This window comes from Tinamus guttatus, unplaced genomic scaffold, assembly GCF_059628265.1.
Source record: "Tinamus guttatus ecotype Peru unplaced genomic scaffold, ASM5962826v1 Tinamus_guttatus_pri_ptg000023l, whole genome shotgun sequence".
Taxonomy (NCBI): Eukaryota; Metazoa; Chordata; class Aves; order Tinamiformes; family Tinamidae; genus Tinamus; species Tinamus guttatus.
In genome coordinates, this window is record NW_028288557.1 from 3,216,162 (window position 1) to 3,240,085 (window position 23,924).

General features: G+C 47.0%; 2 protein-coding genes across 2 annotated transcripts; one reads left to right on the plus strand and one right to left on the minus strand.

Moving 5' to 3' along the window:
* Window positions 1–875: 875 nt before the first annotated feature.
* On the minus strand, window positions 876–17,509 carry TUBGCP2 (tubulin gamma complex component 2). Its single transcript, XM_088525683.1, has 17 exons — window positions 17,347–17,509; window positions 16,302–16,430; window positions 15,324–15,500; window positions 14,182–14,341; window positions 13,129–13,336; window positions 12,065–12,264; window positions 10,656–10,845; window positions 9,467–9,612; window positions 9,057–9,237; window positions 8,138–8,318; window positions 7,782–7,954; window positions 6,914–7,042; window positions 6,469–6,589; window positions 4,735–4,878; window positions 4,068–4,196; window positions 3,599–3,762; window positions 876–1,002 (listed from the first exon to the last, which is right to left on the minus strand). Exons 1-17 carry the CDS (start codon window positions 17,494–17,496, stop codon window positions 897–899), a joined length of 2,688 nt encoding a protein of 895 aa, XP_088381809.1. The 5' UTR covers window positions 17,497–17,509; the 3' UTR covers window positions 876–896.
* A 370-nt stretch (window positions 17,510–17,879) lies between these two features.
* Window positions 17,880–20,954, plus strand: ZNF511 (zinc finger protein 511). Its single transcript, XM_088524982.1, has 6 exons — window positions 17,880–18,071; window positions 18,759–18,832; window positions 19,197–19,398; window positions 19,764–19,888; window positions 20,149–20,325; window positions 20,575–20,954. The coding sequence occupies exons 1-6, from the start codon at window positions 17,880–17,882 to the stop codon at window positions 20,642–20,644; spliced, it is 840 nt and encodes a 279-aa protein (XP_088381108.1). The 3' UTR covers window positions 20,645–20,954.
* Window positions 20,955–23,924: the final 2,970 nt, after the last annotated feature.

The following is a 23,924-nucleotide window of genomic DNA, read 5'->3' on the forward strand; positions in this document are numbered from 1 at the left end:
TCAGCAAGGGAAACTGGGGACACCCCCCACCCCTGAACTGCACCAGTGCTGCAGTGCCTCTTCTGCAGACTTGCCTCACCGCTGGCAATCCTAGGGGCAGCGCGTGCTGGCCCCAAGGCGTCAGACGCCCGGGTAGTGATGGGCAAGCGCTTGTCCAGAGGAGCAGCCCTTTCCCTGAAGGGCCACACGATGCTGGTTGCAGTCTCTGTCTACAACCTCCAGTTCCAGGGGAAGGAATTCCGTCCCCAGGAGTGGCTGTCCCACTCCTCTCCTTGGGCATCTCTGTGACACTGGGAAACCAGTTTCAGGTCACCAGAGCAGAAGGGAGTCTGTGTCTCACCTCTTACCCCACTATAGAAGAGGGTCCTGCAAAGGAGGTGGTGAGGAGAAGGCAGGGTGTGACTCTGTAGGTGCCCTGGAATAACGTACAGAGCACTCAGACGATGCAATTTCAGTGTCATGGATCTTCTCAGCAGTTCTGAAAACCATCTCAAGAGGTAGAGAGCAGCAGCTCAGCTTTATTGCAGCAAGCCCCACACCAGGCTCTCCTCCCCAAGCGTAACACTGACTGCCAGTTGACCAAAATATAGTCACCCAAGACCAACTTGCACTGTAGGTCCTGCCTTTTTTTTTTTTTTAATTTTACAACACACAAATACATCATTTTACAATGTGGTAAAAAAAAAAAGAGAAAAAAAAAAAAAAAAGGGACTTAACAAAAGTCTCTTGGAAGAGAAACTCCGTTATACACATTTCAGGAGACTCCCCAGTTCCTCGGAGCGACCCTTACGGCTTGCTTACACCCTGCCTGGCGACTGTAAGGGCAGGTTATTTCCAGGTAGAGCTGAGCAGATGCCCTGCTCCCTGCTGCACGAAGACGGCAGCTCAACGGGGCTCTACTGGGCAGGCACAACCACGTGGGGAAGCAGGGGAGCTGCCTTCTGGCTTCGCTCGGCAGACATGTGCTCCAAACGCTCTGTGTAGAATCCATTGAAGTCCAACCTGAGAGAGAAAAGAACAAAAGAAAGGACTAAGCAGCTCGTTCAGAGAGAGGCTGGGACATTTGCATCACGCCACACGTGTTGTGGGCATCTTTTCTACACTCGCCCCTTGAGGGCTGCACTGTCAGGAGGAGTGGGGTTCCCTCAGCACCACTCCGTGTCTCTGCTAGCATCCAGCTTGGACCCCCAGCAAAATTTTATGTCATAGTTGTACAAAACACAGCTGAACAGATCAGTTACTACTAGCTTCTTCTCAAAGGCCACAGCTTGACAATACAACTCTGAAGATGGTTACCTCAAGGACAATGAAGAGAGGCCCAGGTACATTCAGATGCACAAGTGGACAAGATTGGCAGTATCACACTCTTGCCTTCTCCACAATCCAAAAAAAGCCTCTCAGACTCTATAAAAATGCCAAGTTCTACTAGTGTTGTGGCCTTCCTTAGGCAGATTTCTGGACTACAGAGCCATCTAACCCGTGCAGTTCTTACCGAGAGGTACCCTGGGCACACTCAGCAACAGTAGATGCTAAGTCAGTGAATCACACAGAAGTTACTGTCTTCATTTCCCGAGTAAGCTGGCGGAGCACTGAACAAATGGGCACAATATTTGAGCTTCATGTTGCTTAACAACCTTGCAGAAACGGCAACAAATTGTTCCTTGACATTTTTTTTTTGCGGCCGCAGAAAACAGAGCCTCGACAGATGGAATTTATATTTCGCTCTCTCCTGGCTGAAAAGCTTCCATCTCTTTTGTTCTGTAAATTTTGTACCACGAAAACCTGGCACCGAGGCAGACACAAATACTGATTTTTGATTCAAACTTTAGACTCATAACATTAAGACTCATTTACATCTTTGTTCTGAGGCTCTCTTCTACTTCTAAAGCTGCTTCATGCCAAATTGCTTGAATTCTCGATTTTGATTTGGCTCCCTTTCAACTTTCCTTTTAGGGTTAAACTATCATTATTAACTATCTCTTCAGAATCTGCATGGCGCTTCCTTCAAGCTTCCGCTCCTATTTCTTGCTTTCCTGACCTTTTATTCACTAGGTTTTGTATCACATTGCACACACTGGTCATTGGTCTTGCCTCAGACTGGTGAAGGAAGGATATCTGATAGACACTATCAGCACTTGCGTGCAACATTTCGAAGGATTTCGAAACCAAATCTGACATCACCATGCTGTAATTCTTCTCCTTTTCCCTGGTGCAACATGAAAAAGTGACTGTAGAATTTCTGCAATTGCAGAATCCCTTCAAAAGCCATTACTGCTTTTGATGAAAACAGGACACCTGAGCAGCACTTCCACATGCCAAAGATCTGTGAACTGTTCATCCCACGTTGCTTTGAAGGGAATCCCCTGGATCCCCCATTCTTCTGTTGCTTAGTTCTACAAATATGCTAGTTGTACCTCAGTCACTCAGTAACAATTCACCAGTACTGCAAACTGAATGAATATTAGCCAGGACTGAATAAATACAAGCACAGTTCCAGAATTACGACCAGCAGGTGCATTTTATCTGTTATTATGTTGAGACCATCCTCTTTGACATGCAATGATGTAAAAAGGTTAACATATATAAGAAAACACTGGTATATGTCACACTCCTCTCTGTCTCTCTCTCAAAGGCGTGATTGCAGATGGGAAGTTTCCATCCTGTTTCTTGGGTTTCTGTTGCCATAGAGCCCAGGACTCGCTCCAATAATCTCTACAGACTGAACAAGAGCTAAATGTCAGGTCTGGGCATTGAGACTCTCACTTTTCAGAGCAGCCTGCAGAAATGGCAGCACACGTTCCCTCTGTGGCCTGTTATCACACAGAATTTCAGCTAAAGAAATGATACCTGCTCTGCTAGGAAAGGTTCAGCCATGGCCAGCATGTTGGTGAAGATCCTCATGGTCCTAGAAGGGCCAAGCTGAAGGACTTGAGAGTGATGATAGTCCTGACAGTACAAAGACTCAGACCTCTGCAGCCCTATAACAGAACCAGGACATGAAAATCCCTGGAGGCAAAGGATGGAGACTCTCTTTCCAACAGCTGCCTGCAACTTAAGTCACCATCCTCAGCATAAACTGCCAATGGAAGCATTTTCTTTTCTTGAGGGCTCGTGAATCACCACACTTCTCCTTTCTTCTGAAGCAGGAAGCATTTGATGCAAAAGCGAGCTCTCCATATTTGGAAGAACTGGCTCCACAGCCACCACAGCGCAGGAGTCTCGTCCCGCTCGAGCCAACGCTCCTGCTCCAAAACAGCCATTTCTGATGAATCCCTCACACGGGTCTCTCCTCCTGGATTACTTATGCTACATTCAGAATAAGATTACTCAGGACAAGTTTGTCTACGCAGTGAGATAACCTCCAGGAAAACTCTCTTGGATTAGATTTACAACACCAATAGACGGATTTCACTTAATTCATACAGATGTGTGTGTATATAGATATATACATATATTTTCTTCAATGAAATGCAAAACTTCTTGCTGTTTGTGTGCGTTCACTGACGGCGCAGACACGCACTGTTACCAAACAGCAATTGTTTCTCCTGAGCTGAGCAACAGAGGAGAGGAAATTATGAGGAAGAAATTACTGGCTCACCTGTAGATGATGTTGAGCATGCTGTGCTCACAGTCATTGGTGCTGTAAACACTCAGTTTGTCCAGCAGGTCCAGGAGATGTGTTGAGAAATTGCTGTCGAACTTGTTGACCGTCGCCTCAAAGCCAGAGGTCAGGTGCAGGCTGTCGGCATGCTCTGCTAAAAGCTGTCAAGAGAAAGCAGGAGTGGTCCCACGTGCCTGCTGATTCACACTGCACACCTCAAAATGCACCTCAAACTTCAAAATGAGAGCAGTGACTCCTCTGGAGGAGAAGGTCTTGAAGGCAGCCTTTTGAGAGCAGCCTCAGTGCTCTGAACTACCACCAGGAATGGTCCACAACTCTGCCAAGACACTCGTTTTGGGGGCAGAGGTAACCTGGACCCCCAAGAGGCAAGAGAGCCATGCCAAGCAGCCTGAAACCCCGAGCAGCATTCAGAAAAGAAAGGCCTCAACTGCCCATGTTGTCCAACCTTGTTAGTCAGCTTCTTCTTGGCAGCCTCTTCGGCCCGCTCCTCCTCTGTTGGCGGACCCAGCATCGTGCCGTGCTCTAAGGTGAGTCGGTCCATCTCGTTGTCCAGCTTCATGCTCTGCGTGAACCTCTAGGAAAGCCAGTGGGTTGGAACAACAGTGAGAGCCTGTTTTTTGTCATGATGACAAGGAACGAGACTGACTTGATTCTTCTGGCCATGCAATGAGCTAAGCTCCATGAAAGTTAGTTCTGAGATTAGACTTAAAAGGTTAATAGATCAAGCTCACTTAACTTTACAGTATATTTAGCTACAGGCTCCCCAGGATGCAGGAATCAGTCTCCATGGGTCCTATCAGTCCCCACAAAATTATGCCAAAAACTGAAGAGCAACTTACACCTTACACCTCAAATGCTGCTGCAGGACTGGCTAGAGTTCATCTGAACCTGAGCTCAACACTGACAGAGCAGAGCCTAGAAGAGGGAGAAGCCCCATGAAACCCTTTGGGAAAGGGCGTGGATATGATTTCGTAATTCCAGCTGGCTGAAAGAACAGAGGCTCCTCCTGGTGTATGGGGGACAAGAGGTGTCACACGGAAAGAAGGGACAGTCATGGCTGGCTGGCAAGCAGAGTGGCACTGGAGCAGGATGCACGGGGACACCCCCCATACCTGCATGCAGTTTGTGAACATGACGCAGACGGACATGAGCTTGGAAAAGATCTTCAGCAGCTCCGGGTTGGTCAGCATGCAGTCCTTGAGGCAGTTATCCAGGAAGCTCGTGTGGTGGCTCAAGACGTCGTCAATATTAGAAGCCTGTTACAGGAGAGAATTTTGAATAATAAAAATGGACACGCAGAGGCTGCTGTACTGCACTGAACCAAAGCTCTAACCCAGTATTTGAGCCAGGAGATGCACCAGGGCATGCAGAGATGGTTCTTAAACACCTCCCAGCAACCTTCTGACCTGAATTCAAGAGACCTCCATGGGCTTTTCATCTTTGATTTGCCATGACCCCTCTTCAACCAAATTACTTCCAATGCCCAAACTTCCCATTGGCAATGAGGCTCAGAATGGAGTTACCTCTTTCATGATCCTTTCAGTTTAAATCTCCCCATCAGGCCCTCTTCCTGAAGCTCACCTACTATCACCTTTTGATCTCAGTAAAGTCAGGTACCATGAACAGCAAAGAGGAAATGAAATCAAAGAACCTGAAAGGTCATTAAGTTACAGGGCTTAAAATACGCAGGTGAAAAAAAAAATGAGGAAATGTTACTTCTGAAGCATCCTGTAAAATTTTAGTCCATCTCTTAAGTCAATGGAGTGTTTCAGCCTTAAGTTTTAAACAAGGTTAGATAAAAAAAAAAAATCCCACTCCATAATTTTGTGGAATGTGCCAAGGTTGGGGAAGAGCCATGGGACTAAAATTCCCAAGGTACCTGCCTAGCTTCATCAGGACTAGTGATAAAACAACAGGAAAAAAAAAAACTCCATGGTTTCCAAACAACTAGTAGAGAACAGGGTTAAACGTTGCTCTCTGATGTGATGAAGGTACCAGTTCCATTGATGAAGACAAATATGTTGTGGAGATGAAGATATTAGTTGCATTTTTAGGCAGAGGGCAGCACAGCTTCAAGTGAAAGTTAACACGAAAGACCTCTGACAAAGAAAAAGGTGGCATAAGGCGTTTCATCAGACTGGTAAGGATCATCCTTTCCTCTCCTAAAATGCAGATGAGTGGAAAAAACTATCACAGGCTGCTGCTTCAGGAGGTTAAAGAGCCAATTCTGCTCGCTCTACTTGTAAAGGAACGTTGCTTTTATTTAAATTGAGATTTTAGCTAGAAACTGTGGATTTCTCATCCCTGGTGAGCAGTTTTAAAGGACTGTGCAAAATAAAAAGTGACTGCTGAAATGGACAGCTGACTTAGCTGGCAGCACAGAGATGTTCACTTCACGGGTGCCTGTATCACAGCATTGCCTGTGGTTTGACTTCTCCTGTCACAGCTCTGCTAGAGGACATGCTCCAGGCCCTGCCTTCCCAGAGGTTTAAGAGCCCTGAGGGATGTTGAGGATGCTGGGAAGCAAATGCACATTTGCAGCACGGCTTGAAGAGCTTTGCTCACCTGCAAAAACTAACTCTGCTTCAAGTGATAACCTGTATTGCATATTTATACTACGGGTAGCTTAATTCGGTGCTAAAATATTATTATTTGCATGCATCCAGCAATGACACAAATGCTTTCCCAAAGACAGCAGCAACCCTCAGGGCTTCAGAAATGAAGACGTGCCTGGTGAAGGCAGCACGTCCAACAAAACGTTTGAAGTGACCTGCAATAACTGAAATCGGGAATTTTTCCTATGTTAAATTTGGTAACTTAAGACTTAGCTCTCACCGCACACTCACCAATTTCAGGTTCTTCTCAAGAATGTGCCACGTTGGCTCCATCACTTCGAACATCATGTAATACTGGATGTTCTGGACAAAATTCAGCATCCGCTGCCGCAGCGTGAAGGCCCCAGCAAACCTAGGGGAGATATTAGACCCACACAGATCAGGGACAGCAAATACCACTGAGGATGATGCCAGAGCTGGCCTGGCGAAGCCGTGCTCTCCTTCTCACTCTACAGCACCTGGAGTGCAAATCTAAAGATGAAAATCTACCCCCATAGGTGGAACAAGGTAATAAAGAGTTGTATGTTCTCTGTCTTCAGAAATATGTAACGATCTGTTTCACATAAAAACAACCCAATTCATGTTGCAATGTGTGTGTATATATATAGTCAATATATAACTAGGAAGAAGGAAAATCAGAAAATGAAGAGTGATCCACCAGGAAAAATGGCCATACCACTTAGCTGAATGCAGGGAGAATTGCTTGGCAGTCTTATTGCTGATCCACACATTGCACAACTGCCTTTCCACATGTTTGCAGTAGAACATGTGTCTGAAAAGCATCTGGTATCTTGTTAGTGCTTTCCTGAAAAGGAAGGAGAAAACCATTCACATTCGGTCCGGCTCTGATGGCCAAGTGAAGCTGCAAAGATTGAGGCTGCTCAAAAGCAAAGTGTCTCTTTACAGTATGTTTCTTAGGTCTTCAGACACCCACAGTTCTGTATAATGCAAACCAAATTAAAACAAAATCACACCTGTAGCCATCTCAAAGAAAACATTCTCTCCAGGGAGTCCCCTCCTCCATATTCCTTGCTGCTGGCTCCATCACCAGCCTCCATCTCTGCTCCCCTGGGGCTTGCAGAAGGTCCCTCACACATGCCGGGATGAAGCACTGAGCCGGCACTCATGTACCTGCTGCGCTACGACCACCAGGACTGCCCAAACAATTTACCAGGATTCTCCAAAAAGATAAAGCAAACCTGTAGCCAGGCTACAGGCAGCGTTATTCTGCCAGCAGCTCGCTGTCAGAAGCAGATGGGGAGCCTTATTTATAGCTGCAGGGACCGGATTCAGGCCTGCACTCAGACACCCCAGTGTAGGTGTCTCCAGAGCTCCAGTCGAGTCTGTGCAACCTCACCACAGAGAATTTTCACTACCACAGTCACCAGCAGAGCTAATACACCCATCTTGCAATGCAAAAAGAGACATTCAACAGGAGCAAGGCATGAGAGATACCTCGTGGTGACGTTTTTTTTCTTTTCTTTCCCCCTGGAAACAGGTTTGAAGTGCAGGCAAAACGCTCGTGTTTTGTTCTGCTCCCTTACCTGTTTATAATGAGGGACAGAGGCCACTTAACGATGTAGTCGAAGGAGAAGGCTTCGAGGCCGCTGAGCGTGAGCTCCGTGGGGTCCGCGCTGATGAGGGCCTTCTCCTGCTTGGTCTCGATGGCCAGCACGCGCAGCAGCTGTGTGATGAGGTCGTGGGGCATCAGGTCAATCTGCACAGAAGCCACGGGGTGGTGAATGGGACAGCGCCCATAAAAACAGGCACGTGCCAGAAGAGCTTGTCCCAGCTGCAAATCATGGGCGTCACTCCCAAGGCCCAAAACACACAGATTTTCCCAATGCATAGCAGGTTATCTGCTCAAATTCACTTATATTCTGCTTGCCCATACTCTTACCTTTAAATCATCCTTGAAAGGATCCGTGTTGGCCGTGCTCATTCGCAGGGCTAATTCAAGCAAAGCCTCTAGCCTGGTGGTTATGATGTCGTCTACGGGCTTCTTAAGTTCCTCTTCTGTGAGATCCATGAAGTGAACAAAAAAATCCCCTTGATCCATCAGGAAATAGTGCTTTATAGATCTGCCCAAGAAAATTAAGAGACAATTCATTAAGTATTTAAAGAGCAAGTATTGCTGTTGGCTTTTTTCCTTTAAAAATGTACCTTAAGAAAGCACACTCTACACTGCTGCGCAAGGAGCACACTCCTACCCAGAACAACAAGGCAGCTTTCAAAGAGCCAAGATCTACCCAAGACCAAGTTGCTAAGTCAGAGCAGGATCTCGGTCTCCTGTGAATGAACAAGTATCTACTGATTTTTGAAATATTCCAGGTATCCGTGTTGACTTTTGCTGCACACATTCACTTCAGTGGCCACTGCTGTTAAAACATGCACCTCCCGACCACCACCACCTCTTGCAAGTCCCTTAGAAGCTCAGACCACTTTTTTCCCCACACTCTGTGTGACTGGTTTGAAGCCAAACCTCTAGCACCAGGTCACAGCCCTGTTTTGTTGCTTAGTCTTCTGGATACGTAGGTTCCCTTTTTATTGTTTTATGAAGATAAAACCAAATTCAAAGCTTGATTCACATAGGGAAATTGATGTCCTTTCCACCCAATATTTTTATAATTTTACACTATATTTCCCGGGGGAAAAAAAATACCAGTAACAAATCTGATTATTTTTCAGGCCAACATTTCCAGCGGAAACAGAGAAAAAAGTCAACAATAATGTCCCACGGAAAGAAAGCTAACATTGAAATGTTATGCTCTCTATTAGCAGCTAATTATTAAACAGCAATTTAGTAAAATAACTCAAACCTTAAGTGAGCTACCAATTCCTTCTCCTCCATTAGGAAATCAAGGAGAACTTTGCTAGCATAGTTATATGCTTTTTCTATTTGTTCCACATATGCTCTCTCTTTTAAAGTATAGATGACCTCTTTAGCCACAGGGCAGGTAACATCACGTCCACATTCTCGCACAACATTTAAATATTTCCCTAGGAAAAAAAAGAAAGAACGAGTCAGGATGTGTTTGTTTATGGGATTCAAAACAGATTTTATCCCTTCTTTTTTCTGTTTTTTTTTTTTTTTTTTTTTTTGCTGTTCTTCTGAGAAGTTGCAGCCCTATAAAGTGCCAAGGCACAGTAACATTTACCGAGTCTTTCCATAAAGAGAGATAACACTTACTTTGGACTGTTTGTACATCATGAGTGTATCTTTACCTACCTGTGCTTAGGATTTTGTCAGCCATCTTCTGCAAGAATGAGGGAATCTGCTGCTGAACAACAGTATATCTTTGATCCCAGTACTTGTCATTATAGTCCTCCTGGATCTTCTCCTTCTGCAACTCATGTTCTTCCACCATGAACTCACTGAACGGTTAGAAAACAGGTTCAGAAGTAGAAATTTGGTACAATGAGGATTTTTTTTTTTTCTTAAACCTGTCAATTGGTAACATGATCTATGAGAAACAAGGTCTCATGAAGAAACACTGCAGCCAGGAACTGAAATGAGCCTGTGTTTTAGTACAGGAAAAGCATTATTCAGGGTCTAGGCTAACCTGCCGATAGGGCCCCCCAGCCCAGCTGTCGGTGCCCAGGTGAGGAAAAGGGTCCTTCTCTGCGTCCCCTCACCAGAAAGGAACCTTTGCTGGCTATGCTAACTTCAGCTCCCCCTCCCTGGCACAGGATTCTGAAAATGTGGGAAACAGACCCACATATTCTCTTTCACACAGGAAAATGCTTTACATAACACTATAAAAGCTAAGAAATTCCAGAGGTTGTTAGTTCCTATCGGATTATTCTGTGAGCAGATCACCTTCAGCATAGAGCCAGTGACTTAATGCACTCACGCTCCACGAGAAGAGGTCTCACCTGATGAGGACGTTAGAGGGGAACAGGCATGGCAAGGTGGAATGTGAATGGATTATGTATTTGAACTGCCTTGTTCTTTGGCACATAATTTTCTTTAATTTGGACCTGTGCATGTGACAACACCTCTGAACTTACTGCCACTGAGTCAAACAAGAAATGCAGGCAAGCCTGTACCAACAGCTCCCCTTCCTGGCCATGCTGCCCCATCTACCCGCTGCTGCAGACTACACAGACTCCACAGAAGGTCATAGAATCACAGAACGCTTAAGATTGGAAGGGACCTCTAGAGATCATCTAGTCCAAACCCCTGCACACGCAGGGTCACCTAGAGCACGTGGCACAGGACTGCATCCAAGCACGTTTGGAAGATCTCCAGAGAAGGAGACTCCACAACCTCTCTTGGCAATCTGTTCCAGTGCTCTGTCACCCTCTGTTAAGAAATTTTTCCTTAAGTTCCTCTGGAACTTTTGATACTTCAGTTTCTGATACGTGCGTTAAAAAGCAAAAGCTAGAAACAAAACAAATTCTTAACTGTTCCTTACCTGTACGGATCATTAATGATGCCTCGATATATCCACTTCTCCAAAATTTCAAAATAAGGCACGCTGGCTGCCTTCGTTAAATACAGACACAGCTCCTGGGCCTGGCTGTCTCCAGTGTAATTGAAAGTCTTGTCATGGAGTAAGCTCAGGGTTGATCCTCCCATACACTCACCTTTATCCACAGAGGTGGCTAAAATTATAAAATAGATAAAATAAATATAAATAAATAAATATAGATGCATTTTCATGTTCTTCATTTAAAAGTATGGACTATTTGCACAGGCTATGGCAGGTGAAGGTAATGTAAAAGTTAGTGGCTGATTAGCTGAGCACTCTTAAGTCACCAACCCTGTAGTCAGATGTAGACCCCTGCTACAGAGAGACAACACTTTGATGGAGGTACAAAGTCACGCCACTACAGTGCAACACCCTGAAACAAAAACTTGGGTGATCCACACCATAAAAAAGCAACAGCAAAAATCAACCCTGCAGGTAAGCAGAATTAAACTCAGGTAGACACAATGTCCAAAGGCTCCCAGACTTTCCGTCTGGCTACCTCATGGACGGTTGTGGAGAAGAGGGATGGAGAGGATGACACTCCTCTACAGCAATTGCAGCACGTGGTTATGGAGATCTGGAGGATAACCTGTCTCTGAGGAAGACAACAGACAGAAGCAGATGCAACTGCTCCAATCTCCCCCTACTCTTCTGGCTGACGTGACAGCTACAAGGAAAGCAGCAAGGAAACAGCAATCTGAGCGACTACATGACAGTGAGCTGAAACAGCTGCCAAACAGATTTTCACATAGCTAGAGGGAAGGGTGAGTGATTCAGTTTGGAAAAGCATCCCAAAATAGCTGGAATCAAGACAATGGAAGAGACAGAAAATTGCTGAGACTGAGAAAAATCTATCAGTCTAGTGGACACCATCCAGATAACAGCAAGAACAATTCAGAACACAAGACAGAAAAGACTGGCCCATTACCAAAAATTATCTGTGGTCCAGAACAAAAACTGAGAATCCTGAGAGCACATTGAAGGACTTAGCCAGACTCTGAAGTCAAGAAATCCAGAAGAAGAGTCAGAATATTCGCATGCTGACCAGACAACTAAGCAGATCCCAGAATCGGTGTTGCCACAGACCAATGAGAGCAAACCCAAATCTCCAATGTGCTCCCTAAAACCTTAGGGGATTCTATGGAAAAAAGGGTTTGAAGAAGAAATATGCAGCAGAGGTTGGCTGGCCACCAGGCAACATGGGATCTGAAGGATACCAAGCTGCTGCCAGTCAGGATGAGAACCTGCAACACTTCTTAAACACAAACTGATGCATGTCCTGCACGTAAGAGCATTCCAAAGGGTTTGTAGAGCTCCTGTTGTGCAGTAACGACTGCATCTTCTGAACTTACCAAGCGAGGCAAGAATTTCTAAAGTCCTCATTGTGGGCTGGATATAAAACCAGAGCTTCTGCAGCGACAGAAGTCCTTGTCTCTGGAGATGTTCCAGCTGGGTAATAAGTATCATGTATTCCTTTGTTAGGGTCCGCATAGCTGCAGCCAAAGCATGATTTACCTGGCCATATTCAAAGGAAGACTTTTCCTCTATAAACCTGCAAAAGAAGAAAAAAAAAAAGGAATCTCCTTTGGGCAAAGCAATTTCTATAGCTTCCAGGAATTTTACCTTTAGCACGTTGTGTAAGAATTGAGAGTACAGTCATGTATTGGAAAGCATACCAGTGTTTGAATGGTGTGTGACCAGTACAGAGAAAAGCCAGAGCCAACATTTGCAAGGTGATTGCACATGCAATGTGTTAGAGCAGAGGAAAAGATCCCAAAAGGAAGCAGGGTGGTTGATCTCCAGCTGCTGGAGACCTGCTGCTGGTTTCTGACTCCACGTGCCACAGAGAGGACTCGCCTCCTCAAACTGAAATGGCTTTGCTTGCGTTAGCAGAAAGAGATACTGCTGAACACAGTTTATCTCATCTGCAGGAGCAGAGCTGAGACACTATACAAGTGTTTTTCTAAAAACATTTCTGTCTCTGCTCATCTTTCAGGGCATTTAGATCAGTTGCAGACATCTATACTATAAGCGCCTGTGAGGTGCAGTGTGTAGTGACCAGCAGACATAAAAGTTGTCTCTGTCCCAGACACCCAGAGGAAAGCAAAAAGCAGGAAACAAGAAAAAAAAAACAAGGCAGAACTGAAGAGACAAGCCAGAATAAACAGATTTTATTTGCCACATGCCTTTAATGTAGAGAGGTGAAGTGAATGCAAAGCTGAACTGGCAACAGGGAGGAGAAAGCCAGCAACAGGAATCATAACCATAACCACTTGGCAGAGCCATCATTTTTATCTGATCACCTGACAGATTTAAACTAATCTTGCAAGCTAACATCTGCACAGTGACAGATTCCCTAGGTCCATTTTACATCAAGAAAACATCCTCCTATGTGAAAAAAATGTCAGCTTGGTACCTGGTGACCGCAGAGTAACTTGCTGCCACAGGAAGAATCCTGGTCACCAGCTCTTTGATGGACAAGTCCAAGTTCGGGTCGACTAAAAATGCTCGGTTCTGCCTGCCTATGAGAGGCTGTGCTGTGATGTATCTTCCATCCACGCCAATCAAAACATACAACAGGTCCTCCACAATCACGGATTCTTGGGAGGCTAGTGGCAAAGTGCCTATTTGAAAAGAGAGGACCAAAAAAAAAAAGAAAAAGAGAGAATTTGAGCAATGTGCGCATGCCATGGCACTTAAAATATATAGAAATAAACCTTGAGTTAGGCTCAACTTCAAAATCATCTGCCTCACTTTTTAGGACACTTTGGGATGCTAGAGAACTTGTAGTGCCACGGGACTTCTAGACAGACTCTAGGAAAAAATCTTCTCAGTTTCAGCCGCATAAAGTCAAAAGTTTTGAACAATACACTGTGAAACAAAAGCATCAAACGCACTCAAATATCCCCTGCAGCTACGAGAACCATTTGACAACAGGGAAATCCTCAGCCCTGCAGTCTGAATCAGGACACCAGATTAAAAACAGTAAAAATAAGCCAGATAATTCATGTGTGGAAAGGCTGTAATGGCCATTCCCAAACTCTGAGACACCAAATGATTCCCGCGTTGGCTAGAAACAAACCACTGTAAATAAGCTATTTAAGGGCACCTACAAGAGTACGCCTGCAGTTCTTAATTCGTCCCTTAGACACAGCCCAAATCCACGACCTGGTTTCCTCCAGGAGCCTCCCTTTTCTTGTGGCTCCTCCAGTAGGGTTTTATGAGGGCTATGACTGAAGACAGAACCTCAAACACAGATTAGCTCACACAAATGAATACTGGACTGGAAATCACTATGGGCTTTCAATAACCAATTTACAAGGCTGCTTCTTTTTTTTCCTGAACCCCGAATGCCTGTCCAAGACGCCAAGTTTTGCTTTTACTTGGAGTATGACGGAGTCTGCATGATGCTTCTGAACAAGTACAAAGCACAAAAGGTTAAAGCAATTTTTCCCTGCATACCACATACCTATAGGTACTGTTGTGTCAGTGCTTAAACTGGTGCCTATTAAGAAATCACCAATAAGTGCCGGTCTTTCATACACCCAGGATGGAAATATTGGGATGGGCTGCCCAGAATTCTTCTTGTTTTGCTTATCTCGGAGCATTTTTCGTGTAACCTCAAGAGGCTGTAGGCAATACATAAATAAATAAGGAAAGAGAAAGAAAGAGAGGAAAACATTTTCAGAAACCCAAACTGAAATTTTGTATTTTTTATAGAAAATACTGTAAATTGATCACTTAAGAATAGTAAGTGGAAGAGATGTGATCTGCTATTACCACCCAGTCTATTGGTCTCAGTGTTGCAGAGCTCCCTGGGTTTTACGTAGCTGTTCTTCCTTCCAAAGGCTCCCTGCAGCACAGCCCGGGTGCCAGGGAGGAAGGCAACAAGGGGCTTTACACCAAATACAGAGCAAACCACCAGCGAGGAGAAGTGGAACGAGCTGGAGTGGCCACGAGAAGCCAAAGGGGTGACCCAGGAACAACCCGTTTCTACGGAAAGAGCAAATGCCAAGGTGGTGGATGGAGCCCAACTTCCATCAGCAGTGACAAGTGATACAAGAGGCAATAGACACAAGCAGCACTTATTTCTTCCGTGAGCAGATCTGCACACAAATCGTAAAAGATTTTTTCTCCTCCTTCTCACCTTTAACTGGAATCATTTTGTTTCATAGAATCATAGAATGCTTCACACACAAACAGCTAAGCAGAGGGAACAGCTACATTCACTCCGGGAGTGATGGCATGATGTTTTTTACCCACGTATCAGAGAGCAGAAATTTTATTGAGAAAGGGGAGAAGTCGTAATGAGTGCTGAGCTCCTGAGCAAGCACAGCTGCAGGCAGCAGAGAAAACGTCAGGGCAGCTTAAAACTGTCAGCTGAAAGGGAAGACTTGGCTTGCCCCAATTCACTTAGATAGAAAAGGCTGCTCTCATTTTGAACAAATATTTAACACAAAGAAAAAAAAAAAAAAGGAATCTGAGAGTCAGTTTAGATTATCTCTGTAGACAGGAACACTTAAAACTGCACAGGAGGATAAAAGTTAAGAACAGAGCTACATATATGAAGAGCAGGGAGAGATCTTGTGCCCAGGGCTAGGGAGGAGTTACCTGCTGCACGCTGGAGCTGGCCGTGACGCTGCCCAGCTGCTTGCGCAGCTCCTCCAGCTCCTGCAGAGATATCTTGGAAGCGGATGAGGGAATGGAAAAACTGGCGCTGCCACTGGCTGCCGCATTCGCTGCGAGTTCTGCCCTTTCTTTGGCATTTTGTTGCAAATACTGAAGTGTCTGCACAGACGTGGAAAAAGAAGAGATTTTGTGAACACCGGTCAGCACAAACTAAAGGCAAAAGACAGAAGACCCTAAAGATGGTGGCACTAACCCAGACCAAAGCCACTTCTGTCCCAGTGTCCTGTGTCTTACAGTGCCTCAAAACGACATAGCTCAGTAGCTTCCCTTTGCATTTAGGGCCCTTCAAATTTTGTACCACAAATCTGTCCACGTATTTTCTGAACATGAAACTTCAGAAGCCACAGTGCCCTGTGCCAAGGAGGACACCGTACACATTACACAGAATAATTCCTGTTCTCTGTTGTCAACACTAACTCCCAATTTCATTTATGGCATTAAATATTGATGTGAGCGTTAAATTCGCTGTGACAGTGCACATTTTTTCTTCATAAAGGACAAAGACAGAAACCCCAAAACGACGTACCAGCAAACGGGCTCCACTGTGGTGGTGCTTACAGGGCCCAGCTAGTTACTTCTTACAGGTCACCTCCACCTAATTTTCTTGATGCCAGTTCCATTATTTCCCCACCTTTCCTAAGCCAAAGTATCTGTCAATTATCTGCTATACAGAATTTCCCTCCCAGCCTCACAAGCTGAAACCAAAGGATTAAACTGGATGTCTCGGTGAAACCTCAGTTGTATAATTCACTCCAGTACTTCAATTATAACTCCTTGTCTTCTGTTGATTTCAGTGTGTTTCCCTGAATGTCATCATCAAAACATGTGTCATACTGAAAGCCACTGCACCACCACTACAACTGAATACCTAGAGCAGATTCATCTAACGCAGAAACAAACCTCCTTGTCTTCTGTGAGCTTTGACAGTAGATACACCAAGGAATCTAGATGTCTTGTGTTTTTAGACTTCAGCTCATCATACTTCTTTAAAAAGTCCTCGGGAGTTCGAGAAAACTCTGCTATTTTAACCTGTAAGACACCATATTCAAATTAAATGTTTAACATACAATATTATCACATCATTCTGTCAAGGAAGGTAACAAATCACACGCTGCTGCTGTTGTGGTCTAAATACTCCGGGGAATAGGTTTTGGTCTGAACAAGGTACCACTTGTTACTTTATACATATTTTGGTTTATTCCTCTAAACCTTGGCCCTTCTAATCGAAACTGAAGCAACCACGGTAGGCGGATTATAACGCCACGTTTAAGCCACATCGCTTGCCAAGAGAAATCATGCTGAGGATCATTTATCTTGAATTCCTCTTCGGAGGGGACTGCACTCTGAGAGCCGACGCAACGCAATTCCCATCGAGGAGGGAAGAGGACGTGAGCCGCTTTAGGAGTCACAGAGGTTGTAAGGGACCTCTGGAGACCATGCGGTCCAACCCCCTGCGCAAGCAGGGTCACCTGGGGCAGGTTGCACAGTACCGCATCTAGCTGGGTTTGGAATATCTCCGGAGAAGGAGACTCCAAAGCCTCTCCGGACAAGCTGTGTGAGTGCTCTGCCACCCCCGGGCAAGAAGCTTTTCCTCCAGTTACACAGAATCACAAAGTCACACAGAATCCGGGAATGGCTGAGGTTGGCAGGCACCTGTAGACATCACCTAGCCCAAGCCCCTGCTCCAGCAGGGCCACCCAGAGCACGGGGCACAGGGAGGCGCCCGGGCGGGTTGGGAAGATCTGAATTCCGACACAACCCGCCGTGCTCCGAGCTGTGGCCGCTGCTCCTGCCCCTGGTCACCTCTGCAGCTCTACGCCCGGCCCCGCCCGCACTGGGGAGCCCGCAGCGCTGCTCCACACGCGGCCTCGGCCGGGCCGAGCGGACGGGGGGGACCCGCCACCCGCCGCAACCCCCTTCCCGCGGTGCCGGGGCCGCCGCTCGCCTTGGCGCTGTGCGCGGACACCGTGGTGGTCACGTAGGGCGTCCGGTTCTTCTGCAGCAGCTCGATGTAGACCTCGGCGCCCTCGCCGCCGTGCACGCGCAGCAGGCTCAGCAGCTCGTTCACGTCGTGGTGGATGCGGAACTCGCTCATCCTTCCAGCCGCGGCCGCCAGCCCGCAGGAGCCGCCCGTGCCGAGGCGGGCGCGGACGGGGAGCGTTTTCCCCGGGCGCTACGAGCTCACACGGCGCTGGGACCTCCCGAGCGCCGCGGCCGCCCGTCCAGCGCCGCCATCTTAGCAGCCTCCCCGCAGGGTCTTTCCCCGGCACGGCGGGACCCCCCCAAAACACCGTCCGCGGTGTCGCCGCAGCAGCCTCCAAAACGGCGAGCAAAGCGAATAAAGGTGCAATTCCGGAGCCCGCTGGGCACCGCTCCGGGCTCGGCCGCGGCGAGCAGCCCAAACCGGCGCCTCCGCCACCGCCGCCTGGGAGCCCGCGCGGGAGCGCCGCGCATGCGCACGCGCCGCCGCCCGCCGCCATGTTGCTGCCGGCGGAGCTGCGCGGCCGCCTCCGTGCCGCGGGGCGGCCTCTGTCCCCGCCGCCCCGGCCGCTGTCCCCGTCCCGGTCCCCGCCGCCCCGGCCGCTGTCCCCGTCTCGGTCCCCGCCGCGGCCGCCCTTCGCCTTCGCCCCGCGCCGCCTCCGCCTGGGCCGCCACCACCCGCTTTTCGAGGTACCGGGCGCCGCCTCCGAGCCGGGAGGGAAAGCGCCGCTTTTTTATGATTTATTATTGTTTACTGTTATTATTTACTATTGCTGTTGTTTTTTCTTTCCCGGACAACAAACTCATACTAAAAAGCCAAATCTTTATTTTATTTATATTAATTTATTTTTCACTGGCCAAATCCGAATTCAAAAGCTCAAACTTTTTTTTTTCCTTTCACTTGCCACATTCAAATTTAAAAGCTCATTTTTTAAAAAAATATAACTTTATTTTACTTTTTGACAAACAAAGTCAAAATCCTCACTTCCCCCCTGATCAACCCCAAATTACAAAGCTCAAACTCTTTTTCCTTTCACCAGCCAAATTCAAACTAAAACCTTCAAAACTATTTTTCCTCCCAACTAAACCCAGATTAAAAAGCCCAAACTCTTTTTTCATTGATCAAACTTGATTTAAAAAGCTGAAAGTCTTTATTATTGTTTTATATATATATATATATATATATATATATATATATATCCCCCACATGTCCATTTAGTTTCCTTTAATGCAGCTTCTCAACCCTAAGAGTCTTTGGGCAACATTTTTAATGTTGTTTAGGAAAATATTGTTTTTATTATTTATTTTCCCCTGCGTTTTCCTACTCGGATGCTGTTGCCTGCTGCTAACCCCTTACTTTTCTGCTCCCTGGTACAGGATGGCGATGTACACAGGCATCTCTACCTCCAGGATGTCCTTACCAGTGTTAATGAGGTGGCAGAAAGATCTAAGTAAGTGACGTCTTTTTTTTTTTTTTTTTAAACAATACCTAAAAATTTAAAGTCCTTCAGAGTAGCGTGAATCCTCCTTTCTGGCGAGGAGATCCTGTCATGGAGCTGCTGTGTGTTTGGACCCTGCCCCGCTTCCTCCCATAAAGATCCCAGACTGCAGTTTTTGGTGGTTTTTCTGCTTGACGAGGGAAGAAACGGAATGCACTGCAGGAGTTTTAACCTGACTCTCGTAATCTTAACAACTCCTTTAGTTTATTACTGCTGCAAGCAAGGAAAGTCACCTAAAGGGAGGTGTTAAACGCAACTGAGATTAAGGGTTTTATAGCGAGGGAGGCCCGTAACGCAGCGCAGCTCCTCCCCGCAGGGTGTCCGAGTTCAGCTGCCACATCTCCGGCTGCTGCCAGGTCTTCGACACGCTGGAGGGCTACGAGCACCACTACAACGCGCTGCACAGGAACGTGTGCTCCTTCTGCAAGTGCTCCTTCCCCTCGGGGCGCCTCCTGGACATCCACATCTCTGAGTGGCATGACTCGCTCTTCCAGATCCTCGCAGAGAAACAGAACATGGTGAGTGGTGGATGTCGGGAGGCAGGGACGATGATGAAGAGCTTGCAAAATCCGCTTTTCCCCTCATTTTTATTCCTTAGCGACAGCCTCCTGGGTGGTTACAGCCGCTTCTTGTTGCAGTGTCCCTGGGCGTACGGCACGGGCCGGCATCCTTATGGACTGATGCTGTTTGCAGATCAATCGGCCACATACAAATTTTTATTCTGTATGTGGCTGGAGGCTGGCTAGAGAGCAAGCTCAAAGCCAAATAGTTTCATTAACCTTCTAATTTGTCTCCACTGAGATGTTGCAAGGGAGAGCACTCAATTTTCTCTTTTATTTCTCATTTCTCTTTTTTTCTTCTCTGTTTTTGTACTGCTTTTCAGTACAAGTGTTTAGTGGAAGGCTGCGTGGAGAAGTTCAAGAGCAGCAAGGACAGAAAGGAGCACCTGGTCACCACTCACCTTTACCCTGCTGACTTCCGATTTGATAAACCCAAAAAAATCAAAAGGTGAGCGCAGAGCTGCTGATTTTTCTCTGCACCTTCGTAGGGACATTGCACTTTGTTGCTCTTTGCTTTTGGCTTGGGCAGAATCCTCTCCAGAGGCTTCTGGCTGCTCCTGGCAGTCCACACAGCTAAATTTGCAATATATCCCTCTGAGCCTCCTTTAACTCTGTTTTCATTGCTTGCTGATGAACTGCTTTTCATTTTCCTCGCTCTGAGCTTGTTTGGCAGCTCCAGAGAGAGGATGTAAAATTTTGTCCCCTCAGCAGCACCAAGCAGGAGAGACCTCCCGTGGAGCAGGACGCGGGGGCAGCAATGGACGTGAGCGTGGGGGCTTCGGAGCAGTTTCAAGCAGATTCCATGGAAATAGGCCCCAGTGAGGGCATGGAGGTCCCTTTGCCCGCACCCAACCCGCTCCCTGAGAAACGATTCTACAGATCCAGGTTTGTACCATTCGCTTTCGCAGGCAAAAGCTGCATCACCAGCAGATTTCCCCCAGACTGAGTTATTTTTATGTTTGGAGTCTTTTTTTTTATATGTGAGGAAACCGAGGCTGGGGAGCTAATGGATAATGAGTGAGGAAAAATTATCTGCAGGTCTCCCTTGTCACAAGTGTCTGCAGGTGCTTTCCCTTGCTGCTACACACAAGGGCTGACCTCAAAAGTGGTATTAAAGCATCTCTCCCCTTCTAGGATCCCCTCCACGATTTGCTTTGGGCAAGGAGCCACCCGAGGATTTAAAGGCCCCAAGAAAAAAGCCTGAAGGTCAGCGCAGCACATGGATGTGAGGCAGAAAAAATACTAGTGGTCATGGCCAGCAAGAGTTAGCGACAACACTGCGGACAAGCTGGAAAATTTTACTCCGTAAAGGGAAAATTGAAAGGGGAGAATTGTGCAGATGCAGCAGTTTGTGTTGGACAAATATTTTGGGAGCTGCATTGCTACCGCCCCTTCATGTCTGTGTCTTCAGAAGGATCTCAAGGCAGAGCCACACTTGTGTTTGTCACGAGATGCAGCACTCTCTTCGCTGATCCTGAAATCGATCCGCAAATAAATTTATCTGCCTGAATTTACGCTGTGAGTTTTTATGTCTTTTCAGTGCCAGCACCACTCTGAACAGCGGCAGCTCAGAGTCGAAGTCAGATGGTTTCTGAGCAAGGCAATAAACAAAAAGAACTTAAAAATGAAGTCGTTTTGCAGACAATTTAAATGAGGTTAGAAGGACAAGGTGGTATGACACGTACACACACAGGCTGAACCACCTTGTGCCTTAAATACTCCCCAAAACAGGTATTTGGGGAAGTTATTTTGTCACTTTTCCTGTTCAGATTGGTTCTGCAGGGGAAAAAACCTCCCCCCACTGCAGAGCAGGGTCGTGGCACCTGCACTTTGCAGCTGGTCCTTGAAATCCCATCAAATGGCAACCTTTTAAAAACTCATCCATAGAGAAAGGAATCGCCAAAAGAGAACACAGGAGGATGGGGAGGATGGGCAGTGGCCTGGGGCCGGTTGAAGTTTCAGCTCCATTATTGCTTTGAGGGGCCTTTGGGACTCGCTCTGTTCTGCAGCCTGGCCCCATGCAGCCCAGATGCTCAACGGCCTCCCAGGGCACTCCAGCTTGGAGCGAGCATTCTGCTTTCCAAGCAATGTGGCGGCGCGAGGACACCCGGGAGCGGCCTGTTGTTCCGTGAAGCCGGGGGAATGCCAGGGAGCATCTGGAGGAAGGGGAGACTGCAGAGGGGAGCAGGAAGAGCAGAGGGATGCGCAGCCAGGCGGGAGGGATGCGCGGAGGCTGGCGGGCACTAGGTGAGGTTGAGCAGCCAGTAGGTGAGGGCGGGCAGCACGGTGGCGGGCAGTGGGGACAGCGCGGCGGCGGGCTCTGCCAGCAGCAGGGGCTCCACACCGAAGGGCAGCGGCAGCCCGCGGCGGAGCTGTGGGTGCCGCCTCGTGACAGGGCAGCATGGCGCCAGGCGAGGTGGCAGCGGTGCGGGCTGTCCGCCCGCCCGCTGCTCTCAGTGGCGGCGGTGACCGCAGTGTGGGGCTCTGCGGCCTGCAGCGGAGCCGGTGCCTGCCCCATGGTGAGGGGAGACGGGGCAGGCCCTTCCCCGCTCCAGGAGCTCGATAGTGCAGGAGATGCCGTGAAGTCACGCGGCGGGGTCTGAGTTCTGGGGTTAAAACACTGCAAAAACCCAAACGGTGCCAAAAAACAGACAAACAAGAGCTTCAGCTGGGGGAGAGGTGGTGATGGATGTTGGAGACTGTGAGATCTCTATCCTTAGGGATGTCCAAACACCTTGAGGGATATGCAAAGACCTTGAGCAACCTGCTGTAGTTGGTCCTGTTTTGACTGACGTTTGGACCAGATCTTCTCTAGAGGTTTCTTCCTCCATGCGATCGTTCTCTAACTTTAGTGCTCTGTGATCCTGTGAAGACCCTTTTCTTGGCCACATTGCCTGGGTGGTAGCTGTTTGACACTGCACACAAACATCTCCACCCATCCCGCAAGTACAGCACGCCTTCATCCTTATTAACTACCTGGTGGTCATCGAAGGTGCAATGGGCCCTTCTTTGGGCTATCCCTTGGACACCAAGGTTGGTGAATATGAACCTGCAGTGGGTAGACACTACATGCAAAGGATAGAGTCCATCTCCAGTTTTGTACCAGCTGCTTGAATCCGTGGCATCAAAGTGATTCTGCCATCCTGACCATGACCTGAGCTTCACTATGAAATGACACAGATGTCTGGGGTGAGGAAGGAGACAACCACTTTCTCCGAATGGAACTGTTGTGGTCAAGCTGTTGGAAGGTGTTCACAGAGTGAACTAATTGAGGGAGAGGTTTTCATTTGTGACTGAAGAAGCCTGAATACCTCTTTATACCTTCTCACGTACTCTGTTCCATCAGCTCTCTGGGCATAAGGATGATTGAGCAGTCATCAATGAAAGGGTCTGTGACACCTACTTCACAGAAATATGTGGTGTCACCATTATTTCCAGTGCAGTTTTTAAGTTCACATGAGACCTCTGAGAGCTACATGAGGGAACTGTCAGGTTCTCTCATAAATGTTAGACACCAACCATATCTCTCCAGACAGGTCAAAGAGCAGATTAGAAGATAACAGAACACCAGAAGCAAGCATGGGACATAGGCAGGTTCCAAAACCTAGTCTTTGTCTGATATCTGGGAAACCTTCCAGATGGGTCCCTTAGGAGATCAGCCATGGTACAGAATAAAGACCACCACCTCTTGTTGCTACCTCGCAATCACCCAGTGCATCCCCTGGTGTTCCTACCCCATTGCCACTGGGGCTACCACAGGACTTTTCTAGCAGCAAAGTCAGGGAAGAAGCAAAAATTAGTTTCCAAATCTGGAATAACTGCTAGAATAACTGGAAATCTTATGCAGCCACAGAGTCACTCTAAGAAGGCAGAAGTCTGATATATTTAGGTCCTAAGTTGCCATTTAGAAACTTTTCACTGCTCCGCATCCCACAGGTCAGACTTCTGAGGGAACACCAGACCTCTTGGCTCTTTCATTTTTCTCCCAAATGGCAGCTGTGGTATTTCAAAAATTTTATTTTATTTGATTTGATTTATTTTGATTTTTATTTTTTGAGCTGGCAAAATAGAGTTCCCTATCCACCAGAAGGTGGCACTCCCTGTTAACCTCCTACCAGCCCAGCTGCTCCCCAGGCTCCCTTACCCTTAGCAAGCGAAACGTTTGGCCCACAACAAAATGGGGCAAAAAATGTTTTTTTTTTTTTCCTGAGTATTTCATAAACTTATATTGTGGTCTGTTATAATATTACTTAACATAATTAATAATATTAATTAATTAAAGGAAGTATTAATCTCCTTCTCAAGATGCGTATTGTCTCCTGGCATTTAACACCACGGAAATTAGCAGGAGTCATGTCATGAAACACCATATGGAAGTGCTATCCTGTCTATTCCTGCCGCATTTCCCAGGTTACTATGGTTAGCTGTCATCAGTCAACCAGGACAGAGGTTTTTGAACAGCGGTGAGGTGGGGAAGTGCACAA

Bases quoted from the DNA above. Each gene is read 5' to 3' on its own strand.
- TUBGCP2 (XM_088525683.1), bottom strand. From the start codon at position 17,496: ATGAGCGAGTTCCGCATCCACCACGACGTGAACGAGCTGCTGAGCCTG. The intron at 14,342-15,323 runs GTAACTCCTCCC...TATTGCCTACAG, and splicing joins CCAGCTCCAGCGTGCAGCAG to CCTCTTGAGGTTACACGAAA. The intron at 1,003-3,598 runs GTGAGCCAGTAA...TTTCTCTCTCAG, and splicing joins ATGCTCAACATCATCTACAG to GTTGGACTTCAATGGATTCT.
- ZNF511 (XM_088524982.1), top strand. From the start codon at position 17,880: ATGTTGCTGCCGGCGGAGCTGCGCGGCCGCCTCCGTGCCGCGGGGCGG. The intron at 19,399-19,763 runs GTGAGTGGTGGA...ACTGCTTTTCAG, and splicing joins TCGCAGAGAAACAGAACATG to TACAAGTGTTTAGTGGAAGG. The intron at 19,889-20,148 runs GTGAGCGCAGAG...TTGTCCCCTCAG, and splicing joins AAACCCAAAAAAATCAAAAG to CAGCACCAAGCAGGAGAGAC.